The sequence below is a fragment of the Thamnophis sirtalis genome, unplaced genomic scaffold (genome assembly GCF_051295495.1).
Source record: "Thamnophis sirtalis isolate CommonGarterSnake01/CBP01778 unplaced genomic scaffold, rThaSir2_p1.2 scaffold_13, whole genome shotgun sequence".
NCBI classification, from domain to species: domain Eukaryota; kingdom Metazoa; phylum Chordata; class Lepidosauria; order Squamata; family Natricidae; genus Thamnophis; species Thamnophis sirtalis.
Window position 1 is genome coordinate 53,902,158 of NW_028261393.1, and position 17,942 is coordinate 53,920,099.

Consider the following 17,942-nt stretch of genomic DNA (forward strand, 5'->3'; position numbering starts at 1 on the left):
GCCGATTACCTCCCTCAGACCGATTAGATCTCACAGGTTAGGTCTCCTCCGGATTCCATCTGCCAGCCAATGTCGGCTGGCGACCCCCCGGGGGAGAGCCTTCTCTGTTGCAGCTCCAGCCCTCTGGAATGATCTCCCTGTCGAGATCCGGACCCTTACTACCCTCCCGGCCTTCCGCAAAGCCACCAAGTCCTGGCTGCTCCAGCTGGCCGGGGGGCTTGTAAAACATCCAGCCCCACGGAAATTGTGAATGTTGTGGTTTTGTTTTTAAAGTGTTGTCTTTGTCTAGTTTTCCCCCTTTCCCTTGTCTATTGTGAGCCGCCCGGAGTCCTTCGGGAGTGGGCGGCATACAAGACAAGACAAATCAAATCCTCCAGCGGAGCCAGGACTGGCCCAGCAAAGGAGGGCAGGGGAGGGGGGCTCGAGGTGCCCATTGAAGGCAGACGGTTGTGTTCATTCTTTTATTGAAAGCTTGTTTAGGTTTTTTTTACACAATCCCCCCACCCCCCAAAAAACATTTTTTCCCCCTTACATAATTAAAAAAACAGTTATTTACAGTATTCATAGACTGAACATCTATTTACAGGGTAGGTTGGCTCCAGTTTCCAGGCAGGGCAAGCCCCCCCCTGGGCCCAGGCTGACCCGCAGCACCGAGGCTAGCTCTGCAGAGTGTCCTCCAGCGCCTGCATGCTGAACGGCTTCGTCTTGGCCACCTCAAAAAAGACCCTGCAAGCCGAGGCCAGAGGGGGGGCGGGGAGGTCAGCGGACACGGGCAGGAGACAAAGAGGGGCTGATGGGTAACAAGGCAGGCAGACTCCCCCCCCCCCCAAATCCAGCCCTTCTGCACCGGGGACGGGGTGGGGGCAGGATCTCTCCTCCTCCGCCCCAGAGGAGAGAGGGCCCAGCCTGGCCCAGAAGGAGCACTCACCGGTGGGAGTATTTGTTGCGCACGGCCTTCAGCCGCTCGTCCTGGCCGCAGATCAGCAGGAAATTGAGCCTCCTGACCAGAGGAAGAAGGTCTGGCACTTGGTAGCCACTGTAGTACTGCAGTGTTGGGCTCTGCCAAGGCATAAGCAATAGCAGTTAGCAGTTAGACTTATATACCGCTTCATAGGGCTTTCAGCCCTCTCTAAGCGGTTTACAGAGTCAGCATATCGCCCCCACAGTCTGGGTCAAGGGGAGAGTTGCACTGGGTGTGTGTGAGAGTGGCACTTGCTCAATGTGTAGCCCATGCAAAAGGGCTGCTTCGTGCACAGGTGTGGAATGGACAGGTGACCTTGGCAGCGAGCAATAGCAATTAGACTTATATACCGCTTCATAGGGCTTTCAACCCTCTCTAAGCGGTTTACAGAGTCAGCATATCGCCCCCAACAACAATCCGGGTCCTCATTTCACCCACCTCGGAAGGATGGAAGGCTGAGTCAACCTTGAGCCGGTGAGATTTGAACCGCCGAACTGCAGATAACAGTCAGCTGAAGTGGCCTGCAGTACTGCACCCTAACCACTGCGCCAACTCGGCTGGGCAGGAGCAGGAGGGGAACCGGCCCCAGACGCTGTTCCTCTTTCTCATCTGCCCACTTATGGGTCTGATCCTGGTTTCTTTCTGCTTCCTGCCCCCAGGAAACCCCTGCCCATCTCTGCCAGCACAAAGGGGAAGAGGCTCCCTTCCCTTCGGCTGGGCATGGTTTCCTTCTCCCTGCACACGTTTTCCCATGATGCCCACAAGCTCCCAGCAGGTGGTGGGAGGATCCTCACCCATCCACCGAGGTTCTTCATCTTGAGCGCCAACAGGAGGCAGCTGGCAGCCAGGCGAGAAGCCCACTCCTGAGCAAAGGCGTAGTCCTGCAGGGTCAGCTCGCAGATGAAACGGGCCAGGGTCAGGGTCTCCATTGTAGCCCTGGCACACTGGGAGAAACAGCCACGTGTGAAGGGCATGGACACACACACCCCTCGCCAAGAAGCACCCGCTACCCCTCTGCCCCATTTCTCTCTGACCAGCAGGGATGAAGCTCTCCGCCAGCTGGGCAAAGGGCAGCTTCTGACGCCCACAAGCAGATCTCTCACCCGCTTTGCCCTCCCCCACCCCACCGCAGGCCCATCGTCCCCCACTGACCTTGGCAAACCGCCGGAGGAAGCGGTAGGCGATGGGGATGTTGATGTCGAAGTGGAGGGTCTGCAGAATGCCCCTCTCCATGGCCAGCAGCTCCTCCCGCTGGTAAGCGTCGTCGCAGATGTACAGGAAGTCATCCATGCAGGGGGGGCAGCGCTCCTGCGGAGAGGAAGGTCGAGCAGAAGTTCGGGAGCTGCCCCGGATCGTCTGCCCCCCCCTTCCCCGGGAGGAAAGCCCTGGGGCTGCCCCAGCCCATTTAATTGGGATTTTTTCAGGGAGGGGGGGATTGGGGGTGCCCAGAGGTTGCACCCAGGGGAACAATGCTCGAAGCCAGTAACGGCTAACCTTTTTGGCACCGTGCCCAAACAGGAATAGCAATAGCAGTTAGACTTATATACCGCTTCATAGGGCTTTCAGCCCTCTCTAAGCGGTTTACAGAGTCAGCATATCGCCCCCAACAACAATCCGGGTCCTCATTTCACCCACCTCGGAAGGATGGAAGGCTGAGTCAACCCTGAGCCGGTGAGAGTTGAACAGCCGAACTGCTGAACTGCAGTCAGCTGAAGTAGCCTGCGGTGCTGCATTTAACCACTGCGCCACCTCGGCTCAGTGTCCAGAAAGCATGAAGAGAACCCCATTAAACATGGCTCCCCCCACCCCCCGCTATCTGCACCTTCTGAGAATTCCCCATTTTAAGAGGCCCTGGAAAGAGACTGTTGCAGCCAACAACGGAAGGCCCAGAGCAAAATCTCTAGGATGTGGTAGAGCAGAAGCACGTGCCCAAAAGGGGGGGAAGTATGGGGTGACTGGAGCTGACTCCCCAAGCAAACCCTCCTCCCAAGAGCCCCCATGCCTCTCCTGAACCTCTGCTCCAGTGGCTCACCTCGAACTTGGAGGCAATGAGGATAGCGGTGGAGCCAATCAGCTGCAACTTATCCCTCATGGCCGTCACCTGGGCCAGGTAGTGGTCCGTCATCTTGACCGCCAAGTAGAGGGTCTCGTGGGTGAGCTCAAAGTTCTCCTGCAGGACAGATAAAATAAAAACCCGAAATCTTTCTACTGGGAATAACCAAAGAGAAATTACCTCCACTAGACCGATTAGATCCCACAGATTAGGCCTCCTCCGAATTCCATCCGCCGGCCAGTGTGGTGACTACTCGGAGGAGAGCCTTCTCTGTGCCTGCTCCGACCCTCTGGAACGAACTCCCCGTGGAGATTCGGACCCTCACCACCCTCCAGGCCTTCCGCAAAGCCCTTAAAACCTGGCTGTTCCGACAGGCCTGGGGCTAAAGAGCTGTTGCCCCCGTCTCGAATTGGTATGACTGTTGTGTTTTAATCATGCATTGTTTTTTTTAATGTCGTTTTAAATTCTTGTCTGTATCCCCCTTCCCTGGTTGAGTTGTGAGCCGCCCTGAGTCCCCTTCGGGGGGAAAAGGGCAGCATATAAATAAAATCAACATTCAACATACAAAGAAAAATTAAGTAAATATTCACACATCTGCTAACTACAGCTAGAATAGCATTTGCCCAATGCTGGGAAACAAAATAATACCCCCTCGGACGAATTAGTGTTAAAAAAAATAATTGGATTGTGCAGAGATGGACAAATTAACACTGAGATTAAAAGATAAAGAAGAGTCGGAATATTATGAAATTTGGAACAATTGGTACAAATGGCTGCAAAACAAGAATAAAATTAATTAAGCCAAAAAACCATATATTATATAAATATATATAGAACTGTGTATAAAGGTGTGTAAATATAGAAGTGAAATATTATATACATGTACAGGTATGATGACGTAACAATGTTGATGTAATGACTGTAAGGTGGTGTAGAAGGGAAAAAATAATTTTAAAAATCTGCTAAAAAACAACAACAAAGTTCTCCTGCAGGGCAAAGTGGGGCTGGCGGAGGGCAGCTTGGACGGCCAAACACCTCCTCCCTCCCAGGACCCCCCTTTCAGGGCAACGCAGGAGGGCCCTCGATCTCCGCGGAAGCAGCTCAGGAAGGCTGGAAGGGTCTCCCGTCAAGAGGGAGGCGGCTGCGCCCTCAGCACCCCCTTCCCGCTAGGCACCACCACACAACGGTCTTGCGCAAGGCTCCCTTTGTATTTGCATTTGTATTTGTATTTTATTATTTGTATGCCGCCCTTCTCCGGGAGCACTCAGGGCGGCAAACAATTCAAAGGGGAAAAAACGGGGGAGCATAAAAGACAAAATACAAATAATAAAAGTCATACATGTCGAGAGGGGAGGGAACTCATCACCCCCAGGCCTGCCGGCAAAGCCAGGTTTTGACGGCTTTTCGGAAGGCCTGGAGAGAGGTGAGGGTCCGAATCCCTGCGGGGAGTTCATTCCAGAGGGCCGGAGCTGCCACAGAGAAGGCCCTCCCCCGGGTAGTAGCCAGCTGGCATTGGCTGGTAGATGGCACCCGGAGGAGGCCAACCCTGTGAGATCTAATGGGTCGGTGGGAGGTAATTGGCAGCAGGCGGTCTCTCAAGTACCCAGGTCCAATACCATGAAGGGCTTTATAAGTTACGACTAGCACCTTGAAGCGTATCCGGAGACCTATCGGTAACCAGTGCAGCTCGCGGAGGATAGGTGTAACGTGGGTGTACCGAGGTGCACCCACGATCGCTCGCGCGGCTGCGTTCTGGACGAGTTGGAAGTCTCCGAATACTCTTCAAGGGCTGCCCCATGAAGAGCGCATTGCCCACAGCCACCCAGGCCCTTCTCCTGCAGACCCACTCTCACCTGCACCTCCACCATCCAATCCACCAGGATGGCCCGCATGTCCGTGGTGATGTCCGGTTGGTCCTTCATGTAGTCCGGGAGCGGGAAGCTCTTCTGAAAAAGGACGGTGTTGCTGAGGGAGGGGAAGGGAAGCCCCCAGAAGCCCCTCTACTCGAGGGGCTGCAGTGGGCTTCTCCCTCAGCGCCCCCTGCTCTGCCCTCTTCTCCGGCCAGGCCCAGCAGAGGAAGGGCAGCCGTCCCCTGGCCACCGGCAAGCACCTCTCGCTCCTGCATGTTGTCGAAGATGTCCTTGGCATACTCAGCATTGGCATAGGGGTCGTCCAGCTGCCCCTTGTCGATGTCCTCAGCTGGAGCCACCTGGACAAGAGAGAGAGAGACGTCTTTAAACGCTGCCCTGCCTGGGGTGGGGGGCAGGAGCCTCCTTGGCCCTAAAATGGAGGGCAGCCCTTGGTGTGCAGCCCCATATACCTTGCCCTCCACAAGCGCCCCCTCCCCCATTTGCAGGGTCAGCCACAAAGCAAAGAGCGAATCTCGGGCTGCCAACGTAGTCCCCAGGCCACCCAGGGATGACAGCCTGAGCCCAAGATACCAAGGCTATCCGCCTGCAGGGGAGCCGTGTGCCCCAGAGGCACGCCCTGCCAGAGGGATCCACGAATGCACTGCTTCCTTACCAGCTCTGCTGGTGCTACCACCACCGCCGGTGGGTTGACGGGCTCCTCTCCAAGGCCGCTGTTGACCGTATGGCTCAGCTTAGCCGGGCTGTCCTCGGAGGGCGCTTTCTCCAGGGACCTGGAAGAGACGGCTGGGGTTAGAAATTGGGGCAGGCTGGAGGCAACATCCAGACTGGCAAGAATTGGAGAATCCCCAGCCTTCAATTAACAACACACTGGAGACTTGCTGGCACAGCCGATCGAGCTCTGCCAAAGCTTTGGGGTTGCATCCAGGCTGGCGAGAACAGAATGGCAGCTGTGCCAGCATGGCTTTGGTTTAAAGGAGGGCACTGAAGTTGCCATCCTTTTACAAATGCACCTTGAAGCCACCAGAGATCGGAGGATGCCAAGGGGAACATTGGCCCACCGGGGAAAGTCAGATGGGCAGAAGGGGCAACCCTCACTTCTTCAGGTTGGTCTCATTGTTCTTGGCCACATTCACTGCAGTGGGTCCCTTGGAGGCCTTCTTGGGGATCGCCTTCTCCGGCTCCTTCTTCCCTACAAAGCCTTGGGCCTTGTGAGCCTGTAAGGGGGAGACCCAGAGGAGCGGCTCAGCACCACCCCCAGACCCAGCAGGCGTGTGCTTGGGGTTCCCGTCCCAGAGCTGCTGAGCCATCAAAGGCAGGGGCAGCAGGCAAGGCGGGCAACGCACAAGGACCCACGCTTCTTACGTTGGTGATATCGCCAAAGGCCGATCGCTTCCTGGGTGCCCCCTGGGGTGACGAGGGGGATCGCTTGGCCTGAGAAATCTCCTCCTAGAATCAAAGCAGAATCGGGAGGCCGTTCAGTGCAGTGCCTGGGGGCAGACTAATGCCACCTGAGGCCAAAGGCAAGGTTCCTCTCCAGGGAATGCCCAAAGTTTCTTTGGCAGGGGTGGGATTTGACCCAACACGCCCACCTATGCCCACACCCACGCGCGCGCACGTGTGGGATTAGTACGCCTCTTGGCTGGGGTGGCCTCTGGCTCACCTTGTCCGCTTTCACATTTTCCAGGCCTGCTCCTCGGCCGGATCGGGCCTGCTTGCCAGCCAAGCCCTTGGAGCTTCGCGCAGCGGGCATCCTTCCAGCGGAGGGCCTCCCGTCGCAGGGCTGCAGAAGGGGGCGAGAAACGGGCTGGGACAGGGGGAAGCGGCTGCAGCTCTGAACCAGGAATTTCGCCCTCCCTTTAACTCCCACACGGGCGACTTCAGCGGGAGCTGGAAACCCCCGCGGAACGGGCAGCCGAAGGTCCGGGCGACTCTTCTCGGCGGCTTCAGGGGAGGACCTCCGTGGCCCGGCCTGGCCACCCGAGGCCCAGCCGCGTGGCGGGGCTCAGGGAGGCGAAGATGAAGGGCTCGCGCCGGTGAAGGCGCCCCCCCAGCCCCGATCTCCCCTAGCAAAACTCACCTGGAGCTGAAGCCGCTGCGGAAAGTCGCCTCCGCCGCCTCCTCTTCCTTCCCGTCCTTCCTTTTCTTCGCTGCACAAAACGCGGATTTGAAAATTGCTACATTTGTAAAGAGCGGACATCATTGGCCCCGCGGCAGCCAATCCCGGAGCCGGAGCGAATGCAGTTGCTAAGGGAGGGGTCCTAAGGGATTTTTTAAAAAGCCTAGCAACCAATGGAAAAGGGGAGGCGGTCTAGCTCTTCCCCTAAAGGGGCGGGGTCTCAGGGTACGGGGTTAGTGCAGGGGTGTCCAAACTTGGGAACTTTAAGGCTTGTGGACTTCAACTCCCAGAATTCCCCAGCCAGCATAGCTGGCTGGGGAATTCTGGGAGTTGAAGTCCACAAGCCTTAAAGTTCCCAAGTTTGGGGTAGTGGGATCGGCCGAGAGACGCGGAAGGGCCTTAAAGGGCCAGGAGCCCCGAATGTCACAGCGCGGGGGTCTCGGAGCCCGCACCGGTCAGCAGAGGATGGCCCGGTCCGTCTGCGGGGAGTGGGGACCGGCGTTATCCAGCAGTGGCTCCCTTCCTTCCAGAGCCGGCCTCTGCGCTCCGCCCGTTGGAACCGCGGCTGCCCCGGGAAAGCCGCCGACGCCCCGCGTCCCCCGCAAGAGTCGCGCGCGGGAGCCCACTGGGAGGAGGAGGAGGAGGAGAAGGAGGGCGGTTCGCCCTGGCGGCAGCCTCGGCGCGGGGCGGCGCTGTTGAGCGCTGGTTTTCCGCCTTGCTTGGCTGTCCGAAGGGTCAGGCGTGGAACTCTGCCGATCTCGCCTTTTCTTTTCTTTTAAAATATTTTTTTTTATTTTATTTTCAAACATACAAAATACACGAAAGCAAAACTTTTTTTCTTTTTTTGCATTTCAAAAGGAACTTTTATTGGATGACAATGATAGTAGAGAGAGTGTAGACAAAATCTGAATTTTGTGCGCTGGAGCGTTAGGTTAAACAACTCCTTTTTTTTAAATTTTATTTTATTTTATCAATTTCATATATACATTCACAATTATATGATCTCATAACTGTTATTAATAATATGTATTTATAACAATTTTTCCCTATTGTTAACAATATACTTGAAGATTGCTTTTTTAACATCCCATAGATCCATCTTATCTTACAACGGTCCTACTTCTTCTTCCCTCCCTCTTTCCTTCCCTTGTTTCTTCTCTCCTACTCCCCTTCCTTCCCTCCCTCCTTCCCCTTCCCTCCTTCTCTCCTTCCCTCCTTCCTTCCCTCCTTCCTTCCTTCCCTCCTTTCTTTTCTCCTTCTCTCCTTCCTTTCCCCCTTCCTTTCCTCCTTCCTTCCCCCCTTCCTTCTCTCCTACATTCCCTCCTTCATTCCCTCCTTTCTTCTCTTCTTCCTTCCCTCCTTCCTTCCCTCCTTTCTTCTCTCCTTCTCTCCTTCCTTCCCTCCTTCCTTCCCTCCTTGCTTCCCTCTCTCCTTCCCTCCTTCCTACCCCCCTTTCTTCTCTTTCTTCTCTCCTTCCTTCCTTCCTCCTCTCCTTTCCCTTCTCTCCTTCCCCTTCCTCCCCTTTACCCTTCCCCTCCCATTCCTCCCCTCTTTCCTACTCTTACATTCCTTCCCATTCTTCCTCTGCCTTTCCCTTTCTCCTATTCCTCTCCTACGAAAGCAAAACTTAGACATAGGCTACGTTCACACAACCCATCGGAACCGTGTTCCTTCTTCTAGCAGTTTTAAATCGGTCCAATTCTCCATTATGTCCTTTCCCCTTCCAATATGTTTCCTTTAAGTTTCACCCCTTTTTTTTAACCCTCTTATTTTACTTCTCTATCTGATATATTGGGTGATTGATTACCTCTAATAAGTTTAAATTCTCTTGAGTGCATATATACATGGTAATCCTCCTTAACGTCTTTTTGTAGATCAAGTGAATTAGAGGAAGAGTGGGAAGCAGAGGAGAGAAGAAAGATAGGAAGAGAGGGACAGGAGAGAGGGTGAGGGGGGGAAGATACTTTTTGGGGTTTTATTGGCTTCTTTCATTTCATTGACCCTTGTTTCTTTCCTCCATCCACCGATAACCCTTTCCCCCCATATCTTGATAATATCCTGTCTCTTCTTTTGGATCTTGTCTTTTCAAAACACAACAATATCGCTGTTGCTTTCGGTCTTTAAACTAGCCTCCCTGATTAGGAGACAAAAATACTCTAAAAGGTTTCAAAACATGTTGAAAGTTCCCGGGAGGCCGTGCTGTCCTCCTAACATTCCTCTCGGCTGCAAAACAGATTGTATTTTCGTCTCTGGAGAAGGAAAAGGATGCTTCTCCGAAGCCCTGGAGCCAGACTTTCTTCCCCGGGAGATGATAAAACGTCCTGGGTCAGGTCAGGATGACATCGGATTGGTTGGGTGCAAGCCGCAAGCGAAGCCTCAAAGGGCCTTTGCTGGGGGGGGGGGGGTCCTATAAAAGTCAAGGCCTGGGCAGCCTGGGGCAGAGAAAGTAAGGGAAGGGTCGCTCGGGGGGGGGGGGGCAAGTGCCAGGCAAAAGTGCATTAAGGAGGGAGAGGAAGTTTTATCATCTTTCCTATCGCTCTCGCCCAGCCAGGATGCAGACAGGGTGGTGGATCTGTGTTTTTAATCTGCAGAACATGAACAAGAAGGGAGGAAGCCCAGCGTGATTGGCAGAATCCATCGGAGCTGCCCAGCGCTGCTGGTTTTTTTTCAGTGCAGATTTCCCCAGGGCTGTTTCCTCTTCATCAGCACCCGGCAATCCAGGTGAGGATTAGCCCAGCAATAGCCTTCTCTCACGTTCATTTTTTATTATTAAAGAGTTTTAATAGATTTTACAATTATTTTCCCTTCCCCTTCCCTCCCTCCACCGCAACCCCGCACCCCCTCCAACCCCCCCCCAAACCTCCCAGAACAAAATACAGGGTATAAACATTTAACAATCATACACTAACATAAGCTAACTAACTTTAGCGTCGCACTTTCACTTATACTTTAAGTAGGTGGCGCAGTGGTTAAATGCAGCACTGCAGGCTACTTCAGCTGACTGCAGTTCTGCAGTTCGGCTGTTCAAATCTCACCGGCTCAGGGTTGACTCAGCCTTCCATCCTTCCGAGGTGGGTAAAATGAGGACCCGGATTGTTGTTGGGGGGCAATATGCTGACTGTGTAAACCGCTTAGAGAGGCCTGAAAGCCCTATGAAGCGGTATATAAGTCTAACTGCTATTGCTATTATTAAGCGAACTTTAGGTAAATTGTAACATTCCTTGTTCATTCATTCATAAGCTAACTGAAATTTCTTCGTCCAATATTTGTTTTGAATATAGTCAATCCATCTTCTCCATTCCAACTTGTATTTCTCATCTGAATGGTCCTTCAAGTATGCTGATATTTTGGCCATCTCTGCTAAGTTTATTACTTTTAACGTCCATTCTTGAATAGTAGGCAATTCTTCCTTCTTCCAGTACTGCGCCACCAACAATCTTGCTGCCGTTATTAAGTTCAAAATCAAGTTAGTCTCTATAACTCTACAGTCTGTAATTATACCTAACAAAAATAACTGAGGAGTGAACTTTATCCTCTTTTTTAAAGAATATTTTGAATAATCCACCATATTATTATCCAAAATGCTTTAACTTTTTTACAAGTCCACCATATATGATAATACGTAGCATCAGCACAATCACATCTCCACCATTTAGATTGTAAATTCAGGTACATACACGCTAACTTTTGGGGGTCTGAATGCCATCTATAAAACATCTTATAAAAATTCTCTCTCGAGTTGTTCATTTTTTTTTTAAGTATGTGTGCGGCTGTGCTTCCATCCTAAAAAAAGATGGAGTACGTTTTCCGATAGGTCTCTCAACCACCCACCAGGTGCCCTCTCGCCAGCCTTGTGAATCAACCAGATAGGCAAGATTTGGCAGACTGGAAAATGAAGGGGAAAAAGAGAAGGGGGTCTTAGGGAATTGCTACCTTCTGGGGAAGACGATCTCTGCCAACCACCCAAAGCTTCCCGATGGTCTTTCACAGCCACCTCGCTCGGGTGACATGGTTGCTTGCCTTCCCAGAACAGCTGCAGTTGTGAAACTCAGTTGCTATGGAAGTGATTTTGAATGTGGCCCTCGGTGTGTGTGTGTGAGAGAGAGAGAGACAGTCAGACTGACTCAGCTGGCATCCCACAAAGTGCTTAGAACACTCTTCCCCAGTTTTGCTGAGCTACCATTTCAACCATTCAGCCATCTTGCTGAGTGGTTCAGATGCAGGAGGGCAGGCAGTGGGCCAAGTCCTGTGTGGTGGGCTTCAGAGCAGACCTGAGCAGTTGCCCCTACTCTGTCCTCCCACACAGAAGGTGTTGGGGGGGAGGCAGCCCTTGAAGAGCATTCGGAGACTTCAGCTTGTCCAGAATGCAGCCGCGCGAGCGATCGTGGGTGCACCTCGGTTCACACACGTAACACCTATCCTCCGTGAGCTGCACTGGCTGCCTATCGGTCTTCGGATATGCTTCAAGGCGCTAGTCGTCACTTATAAAGCCCTTCATGGTATGGGACCTGGGTACTTGAGAGACCGCCTGCTGCCAATTACCTCCAATAGACCGATCAGATCCCACAGATTAGGCCTCCTCCGAATTCCATCCGCCGGCCAATGCCGACTGGCGACTACCCGGAGGAGAGCCTTCTCTGTGGCTGCTCCGACCCTCTGGAACGAACTCCCCGTGGAGATTCGAACCCTCACCACCCTCCAGGCCTTCCGCAAAGCCCTTAAAACCTGGCTGTTCCGACAGGCCTGGGCTAAAGAGCTTTTGCCCCCCCTCTCGAATGGTATGGTTGTTGTGTGCTTTTAAATTGTGTATTGTTATGTTGTCTTTTTATCCCTTGTCTGTACCCCCTTCCCTGACTTGGATTGTGAGCCGCCCTGAGTCCCCTTGGGGGGGGGGGGGAAAGGGCGGCATATAAATGCAATAAATTCCAATTCCAATTCCTTGGCGAGGAGAGGAGGAACCTCTCTGAAGATGAAAGGGGATGGAGGCTGAACGTGCCTAGACTTTCAAATAAATGGGGGGGCTGGAGAGAGGAATCACAAACCCTTCAGCCAGTAAGGCCGACTGCAGGAAAAAAGCCCAGGGCAATAGCCCAGCTGCATGTCGCAATAAGGAACAGCTGGAAAGTTGGTGTGTGCAGAGCAGGAGGAAGAGAAGACCAAACAATAGGCCCACAAGGAGACCCCTTGTTCTAATGGCTACTCCTACAAACCCAGGTGGCCCCCCCAAGGCAGCTCCTTGGGTCCTCTTTGCTTCAACACTGAGTGCCACCTTGAAATAATACAACTTGTTTATAGTTAGCCTAGCAAGGAGGAGCTAAGCTCAATTCAAAGACGTTATTAATTTCCTACTTTTTCTTTAAGTATATTTTGAACTGTTTTTGTTAAAGACTTATACCTTGTATTTGTTCTGGGAAGTCAGGAGGGGGGAAGGTTGGGGGGTTGGGTGGGAGGGAACGGAGTTTACTAAGTTGGAGGAGGGGTGTTGGATGTTAAGGTGTTATGATTGTACATGTATACTGCTATTTTTTTTCTTTTTTATGTATATCGAAATGGAATTATGAATACCATCAACACAAAAGGGAGTTTGCTCAGAAGCTGAAATACACCAAGTGAATTAGAGGAAGAGGGGGAAGCAGAGGAGAGAAGAAAGATAGGAGGAGAGGGATAGGAGAGAGGGGGAAGTGGGAAGATGAGGTGTATAAGGAGGAGTGGTAAGGGGAGAGAGGAGAAGGAGAAAGGAAGGGGAAGTAGAGTAGAAAATGATGGAGGGAAGACAGGATGTAGAAGAGTTGGAAGCAGAGGAGAGAAGAAAGATAGGAAGAGAGGGACAGGAGAGAGGGTAAGGGGGGAAGATGAGCTGTATAAGGAGGAGTGGTAAGGGGAGAGAGGAGAAGGAGAAAGGAAGGGGAAGTAGAGTAGAAAATGATGGAGAGAAGACAGGATGTAGAAGAGTCGGAAGCAGAGGAGAGAAGAAAGATAGGAAGAGAGGGATAGGAGAGAGGGGGAAGGGGGAAGATGAGGTGTATAAGGAGGAGTGGTAAGGGGAGAGAGGAGAAGGAGAAAGGAAGAGGAAGTAGAGTAGAAAATGATGGAGGGAAGACAGGATGTAGAAGAGTTGGAAGCAGAGGAGAGAAGAAAGATAGGAATAGAGGGATAGGAGAGAGGGTGAAGGGGAAAGATGAGCTGTATAAGGAGGAGTGGTAAGGGGAGAGAGGAGAAGGAGAAATGAAGGGGAAGTAGAGTAGAAAATGATGGAGGGAAGACAGGATGTAGAAGAGTTGGAAGCAGAGGAGAGAAGAAAGATAGGAAGAGAGGGATAGGAGAGAGGGTGAGGGGGGAAGATGAGGTCTATAAGGAGGAGTGGTAAGGGGAGAGAGGAGAAGGAGAAAGGAAGGGGAAGTAGAGTAGAAAATGATGGAGGGAAGACAGGATGTAGAAGAGTTGGAAGCAGAGGAGAGAAGAAAGATAGGAAGAGAGGGATAGGAGAGAGGGGGAAGGGGGAAGATGAGGTGTATAAGGAGGAGTGGTAAGGGGAGAGAGGAGAAGGAGAAAGGAAGAGGAAGTAGAGTAGAAAATGATGGAGGGAAGACAGGATGTAGAAGAGTTGGAAGCAGAGGAGAGAAGAAAGATAGGAATAGAGGGATAGGAGAGAGGGTGAAGGGGAAAGATGAGCTGTATAAGGAGGAGTGGTAAGGGGAGAGAGGAGAAGGAGAAAGGAAGGGGAAGTAGAGTAGAAAATGATGGAGGGAAGACAGGATGTAGAAGAGTTGGAAGCAGAGGAGAGAAGAAAGATAGGAAGAGAGGGACAGGAGAGAGGGTGAGGGGGGAAGATGAGGTCTATAAGGAGGAGTGGTAAGGGGAGAGAGGAGAAGGAGAAAGGAAGGGGAAGTAGAGTAGAAAATGATGGAGGGAAGAAAGGATGTAGAAGAGTTGGAAGCAAAGGAGAGAAGAAAGATAGGAAGAGAAGGATAGGAGAGAGGGTGAAGATGAGGTGTATAAGGAGGAGTGGTAAGGGGAGAGAGGAGAAAGGAAGGGAAAGTAGAGTAGAAAATGATGGAGGGAAGACAGGATGTAGAAGAGTTGGAAGTAGAGGAGAGAAGAAGATAGGAAGAGAGGGATAGGAGAGGGGGGAAGGGGGAAGATGAGGTGTATAAGGAGGAGTGGTGAGAGAGGAGAAGGAGAAAGGAAGGGGAAGTAGAGTAGAAAATGATGGAGGGAAGAAAGGATGTAGAAAGGGGGAGGAGAGAAGGGGAAGAAAGTGTCGGATAAGGTATAAATATGGTTTATGGAGAGCAGAAAAGCCAATAACTGTTTTTCCCCCCCCTTTGGTAGTTGATGGTAAGATGAATTGATGTAATTACTTAATAATACAACATGATATTGACTATGTAATAGTATACATGTGATTATATGCTATGAAAATGCAAAATAAAATTTTTTTCTATGCGAACACTCAGTGCCACCTCTTTAACCAGAGGAAGGGGCAATGGGTCAGCACTTCTAGAAATCTCCCAGGGTCTTGACTGGAATAGCTTAATGTAAAGGCAGCTGGCTTGATTTTGCTTCCCACAGAAGATAAAGGGGGACTCCAATGTAGCCTTCTTTGTCTTCTGCAGAGGGACCCCACTTGATCCAGACATGGGGGGTGAGGCTCCCATTGCCAAGCCTCGGAGTCTGCCCTTCTTTTTCATCTACCTTGCTGATCTAGGGCTGGAGGAGGGGGTCTCCTTCTTCCAGCCCCCCCAGGCAACCAGGGAAGGCTCTGCTCTCTCTCCCTGGCTGGACTTCGGCACTGGTGAGTGGAAGCAGAACCCCCTCCTGAAGGGAGCGAAGTGGCCAAACATCTGGATCAAATAATGGCCTCCTTGCATTCCAGACTGCCTTACGCAAGCATTTTCTTGTTTCTGGAGAGATGGCCAGGCCAGACACGCCAACCAGCCACATCCTGGGGGGTGGGGGTGGGCTCCCTTCCTCCACAGCTCCCAGCCACCTAGGGCCCTGCTCCCTCTTGCCAAGGCCTCCCTGAGCTGATGGGAAGCCCCTGCCAGAAGTTTGTCAAGTCAGACTTAAAAGCCACTTTCCTCACAAGTGGCTTGGTTTTTCTCCTCCTCCCGGATGGCAGGAAAGGGCTGAGAGAGCAGCTTTCTTGCCCGGGTGAAGTGCTGCCTCTGTGATCAGGATGATGGGGCTGCTCTGCATTGCTTCTGCCTCGGCTTGCCTGTTTCACCCTGGTGGGCCGGGAGCAAAATGTCTCCTGGGCTCTCTGTTGCCTCCCCTCGCTTGTACACAGTCCTGGAGATGAAGCCCTCGGGGCTCCGGGTGCTTTGAAACCACAGGAGACACATGGAATCTTATGTTCAAGCCAGTGGTGAGACGCCAAGGCCATGTTCTTGCCCTGCCTGCAGAGGTTCAAGGCTACTGGGAGGACTGATAGTTTAGCCCAGGCGCCAAGAATAGCCCTGCGGTTCTGTTCACATGTACCCACAGTCTTGCTGCCAATCACATCGGATCCTTGACAGCCCCCCCCTCCCTCCCTTCCCCTCCCACACACACACATTCGCTGCCCTTCAGGACAACGGTGGAATGAAATGATTTTTGTGGTTTTCCCCAAGAAGAAAATATTTATTGAAAACTTTTCTTCTACAGTTTTGCCTCTACTTCCCAGAAATTGGTGTGGGAAGCCCCACTTCGGCCCCAGGGCAGAATCCCAGGAGGAGCTGCAAGTCCAGGCAGGTGGAGCAGGGAATTCCAGCTTCCCCCCCCACCCCTTCAGCCTCTGCAGAAGGGAGCCTCACCCAGCCAGCCCTATTAGATGTGTGGGTGGCTGGTAGGGAAGGGGGGGGGGATATGTGTTTTTTTTTAACAACTTCATCTGGGACCTGGCAGGGCTGATATTTTTGGATTGGTTCTACTGACATGATGGGAAATTATTATTATTATTTTGCAATCCCTCCCCCCTCCCCACTTCCAAAAGTGTTCTGTGCCAAAGGCAGACTTTATACTGGGAAGGAGCCCTACTCCAGACGTTGGGCTTTCAACTGGGGGCTCCTCAAGTCAGACTGGGATCAGCAGAATTGCTCTGGTTTCACTGCATGGCCCGAGGGAGGGGTCCGGAGCCCCCCACCCCACCCTGAGGCTGGTCACCCAGGAGGGAGAAACAACCACCCAGGAGAAGAATCATTCTTTTTCCTTTTCCGTGGTCCCCCCCCCCCCGCTTGATTGTTGACATCCACTGGTTGCAACTATTTGAAAACCTAAACATATTTGCAAAAACTCTTGTTTCCCTGCAAATAAGACCTTCCCAATCGGGCTTTTGAGTGCATGCGCTAAAATAAGCCCTCCCCGAAAATATTGCAACGCAGAAGCAGCCCTGAGGGGACCACGCTGGCCACTCCTGCACCTCAAAAATAAGAGTTCCCCCTCATTTCAAATTATGACCTACAAGTCCCTAGGAGAGATGATATAAATAGTAAATAATTTTTAGTCAACTACAATAATAACAAGGAAATGTTAATGGATAATGTTTAATGATATATACATATGTGTTGTACCAGTAAAAGCAAATTGGACATAAGCTTTAATTTGTGAGTTGGGGGGGGAAGGGGGAGGGAATGCTTAGATATCCTACTAACTGACTTTGTTTTAGAATATGTTATAAAGGTGTAAAGTCATGGGAAGTTTATTGAGATTGCGAATGTATGCCAGTGGGTGGTTGTGTCTTTAAATACAAATGATTTTAGATAAAAGCAGGTTTAAATAACTGTAACCAAATGAGAATTGCGGTACAGTGATAGTAAAATACATAAATTTTAAAACGTACAACTCAATTTGAATGAAGTCTATGTAATGGTTGTGGAAGAAACACACAAAATGTATTGGTAACCAATCGATACGCTTTCTACAAGATGGAACAAAAGATGAACCTTTTTTTGTGTGTGTTTTTGTTTAATTAAAACAATATTTTTTTTCAAAAATAATAATAAGACCTCCCCCCAAATAAGGCCAAGCGCTTATTGTAAAAGAACAGCATTAAAACCAGAATGACCATGTGATTGTTCTGATGCTACGTATTATCATATATGGTGGACTTGTAAAAAGGTCAAAGCATTTTGGATAAAAATATGGTGGATTATTCAAAATATTCTTAAAAAGAGGATAAAGTTTACTCCTCAGTTATTCTTGTTAGGTATAATCACAGATTGTACAGTTATAGAGACTAATTTGATTCTGAACTTTACAACGACAGCAAGATTGTTGGTGGCGCAGTACTGGAAGAAGGAAGAATTGCCTACTATTCAAGAATGGACATTAAAAGTAGTAAACTTAGCAGAGATGGCCAAAATCTCAGCATATCTTAAGGACCATTCAGATGAGAAATACAAGCTGGAATGGAGAAGATGGATTGATTACATTCAAAATAAATATGGGACTAAGAAACTTCAGTTAGCTTATGAATGAATGAACAAGGAATGTTACAACTTATCTAAGTTAGTTTTACGAAAGGGGACTTAAAGTACAAGCGAAGGTACAATGCTAAAGTTAGTTAGTTTATTTTAGTGTATGATTGCTAAATGTTTATACCCTGTATTTGCTCTGGGAGGTTGGGAGGGAGGGGGGAGGGGATGTAGGGGAAAGGTAGATAATTGTATTAAAACTTTTAATTTAAAAAAAAATCCAGAATGACCACAAAAGGGGGTGGGAAACGTCTCTGAAGAAAATATGAGTAGCGCCAATGAGGCTGATTGGAAGGCCCAGATTAGGTTAGGTTTAGGTTTATTAGATTTATATGCCGCCCTTCTCCCAAGGACTCAGGGCTGCGTACAACATTAAAAGAAACACATAATAGTAGGCAAATCTTCCTTCTTCCAATACTGCGCTAGGCCTCCTCCGAGTTCCATCTGCCGGTCAATGCCGACTGGCAACTACGCGGAGGAGAGCCTT

The 17,942-nt window shown here is 50.8% G+C and overlaps 1 protein-coding gene across 1 annotated transcript; it reads right to left on the reverse strand.

The window, feature by feature from the left end:
* Positions 1–538: 538 nt before the first annotated feature.
* Positions 539–7,016, reverse strand: CCNB3 (cyclin B3). The gene is made up of 12 exons (XM_087727089.1): positions 6,963–7,016; positions 6,546–6,665; positions 6,248–6,331; positions 5,981–6,099; positions 5,538–5,655; positions 5,125–5,223; positions 4,868–4,960; positions 2,994–3,131; positions 2,114–2,269; positions 1,756–1,905; positions 929–1,059; positions 539–726 (listed from the first exon to the last, which is right to left on the reverse strand). The coding sequence occupies exons 2-12, from the start codon at positions 6,633–6,635 to the stop codon at positions 657–659; spliced, it is 1,248 nt and encodes a 415-aa protein (XP_087583215.1). The 5' UTR covers positions 6,636–6,665; positions 6,963–7,016; the 3' UTR covers positions 539–656.
* Positions 7,017–17,942: the final 10,926 nt, after the last annotated feature.

What these genes read in the sequence shown, in the direction of transcription:
- CCNB3 (XM_087727089.1), bottom strand. Translation starts at nt 6,635, where the DNA reads ATGCCCGCTGCGCGAAGCTCCAAGGGCTTGGCTGGCAAGCAGGCCCGA. An exon ending in AAAATGTGAAAGCGGACAAG is followed by an intron (nt 6,332 to 6,545) that starts GTGAGCCAGAGG and finishes CTTTGATTCTAG; the next exon opens with GAGGAGATTTCTCAGGCCAA. An exon ending in ATTGGATGGTGGAGGTGCAG is followed by an intron (nt 3,132 to 4,867) that starts GTGAGAGTGGGT and finishes TCTGTCCTGCAG; the next exon opens with GAGAACTTTGAGCTCACCCA.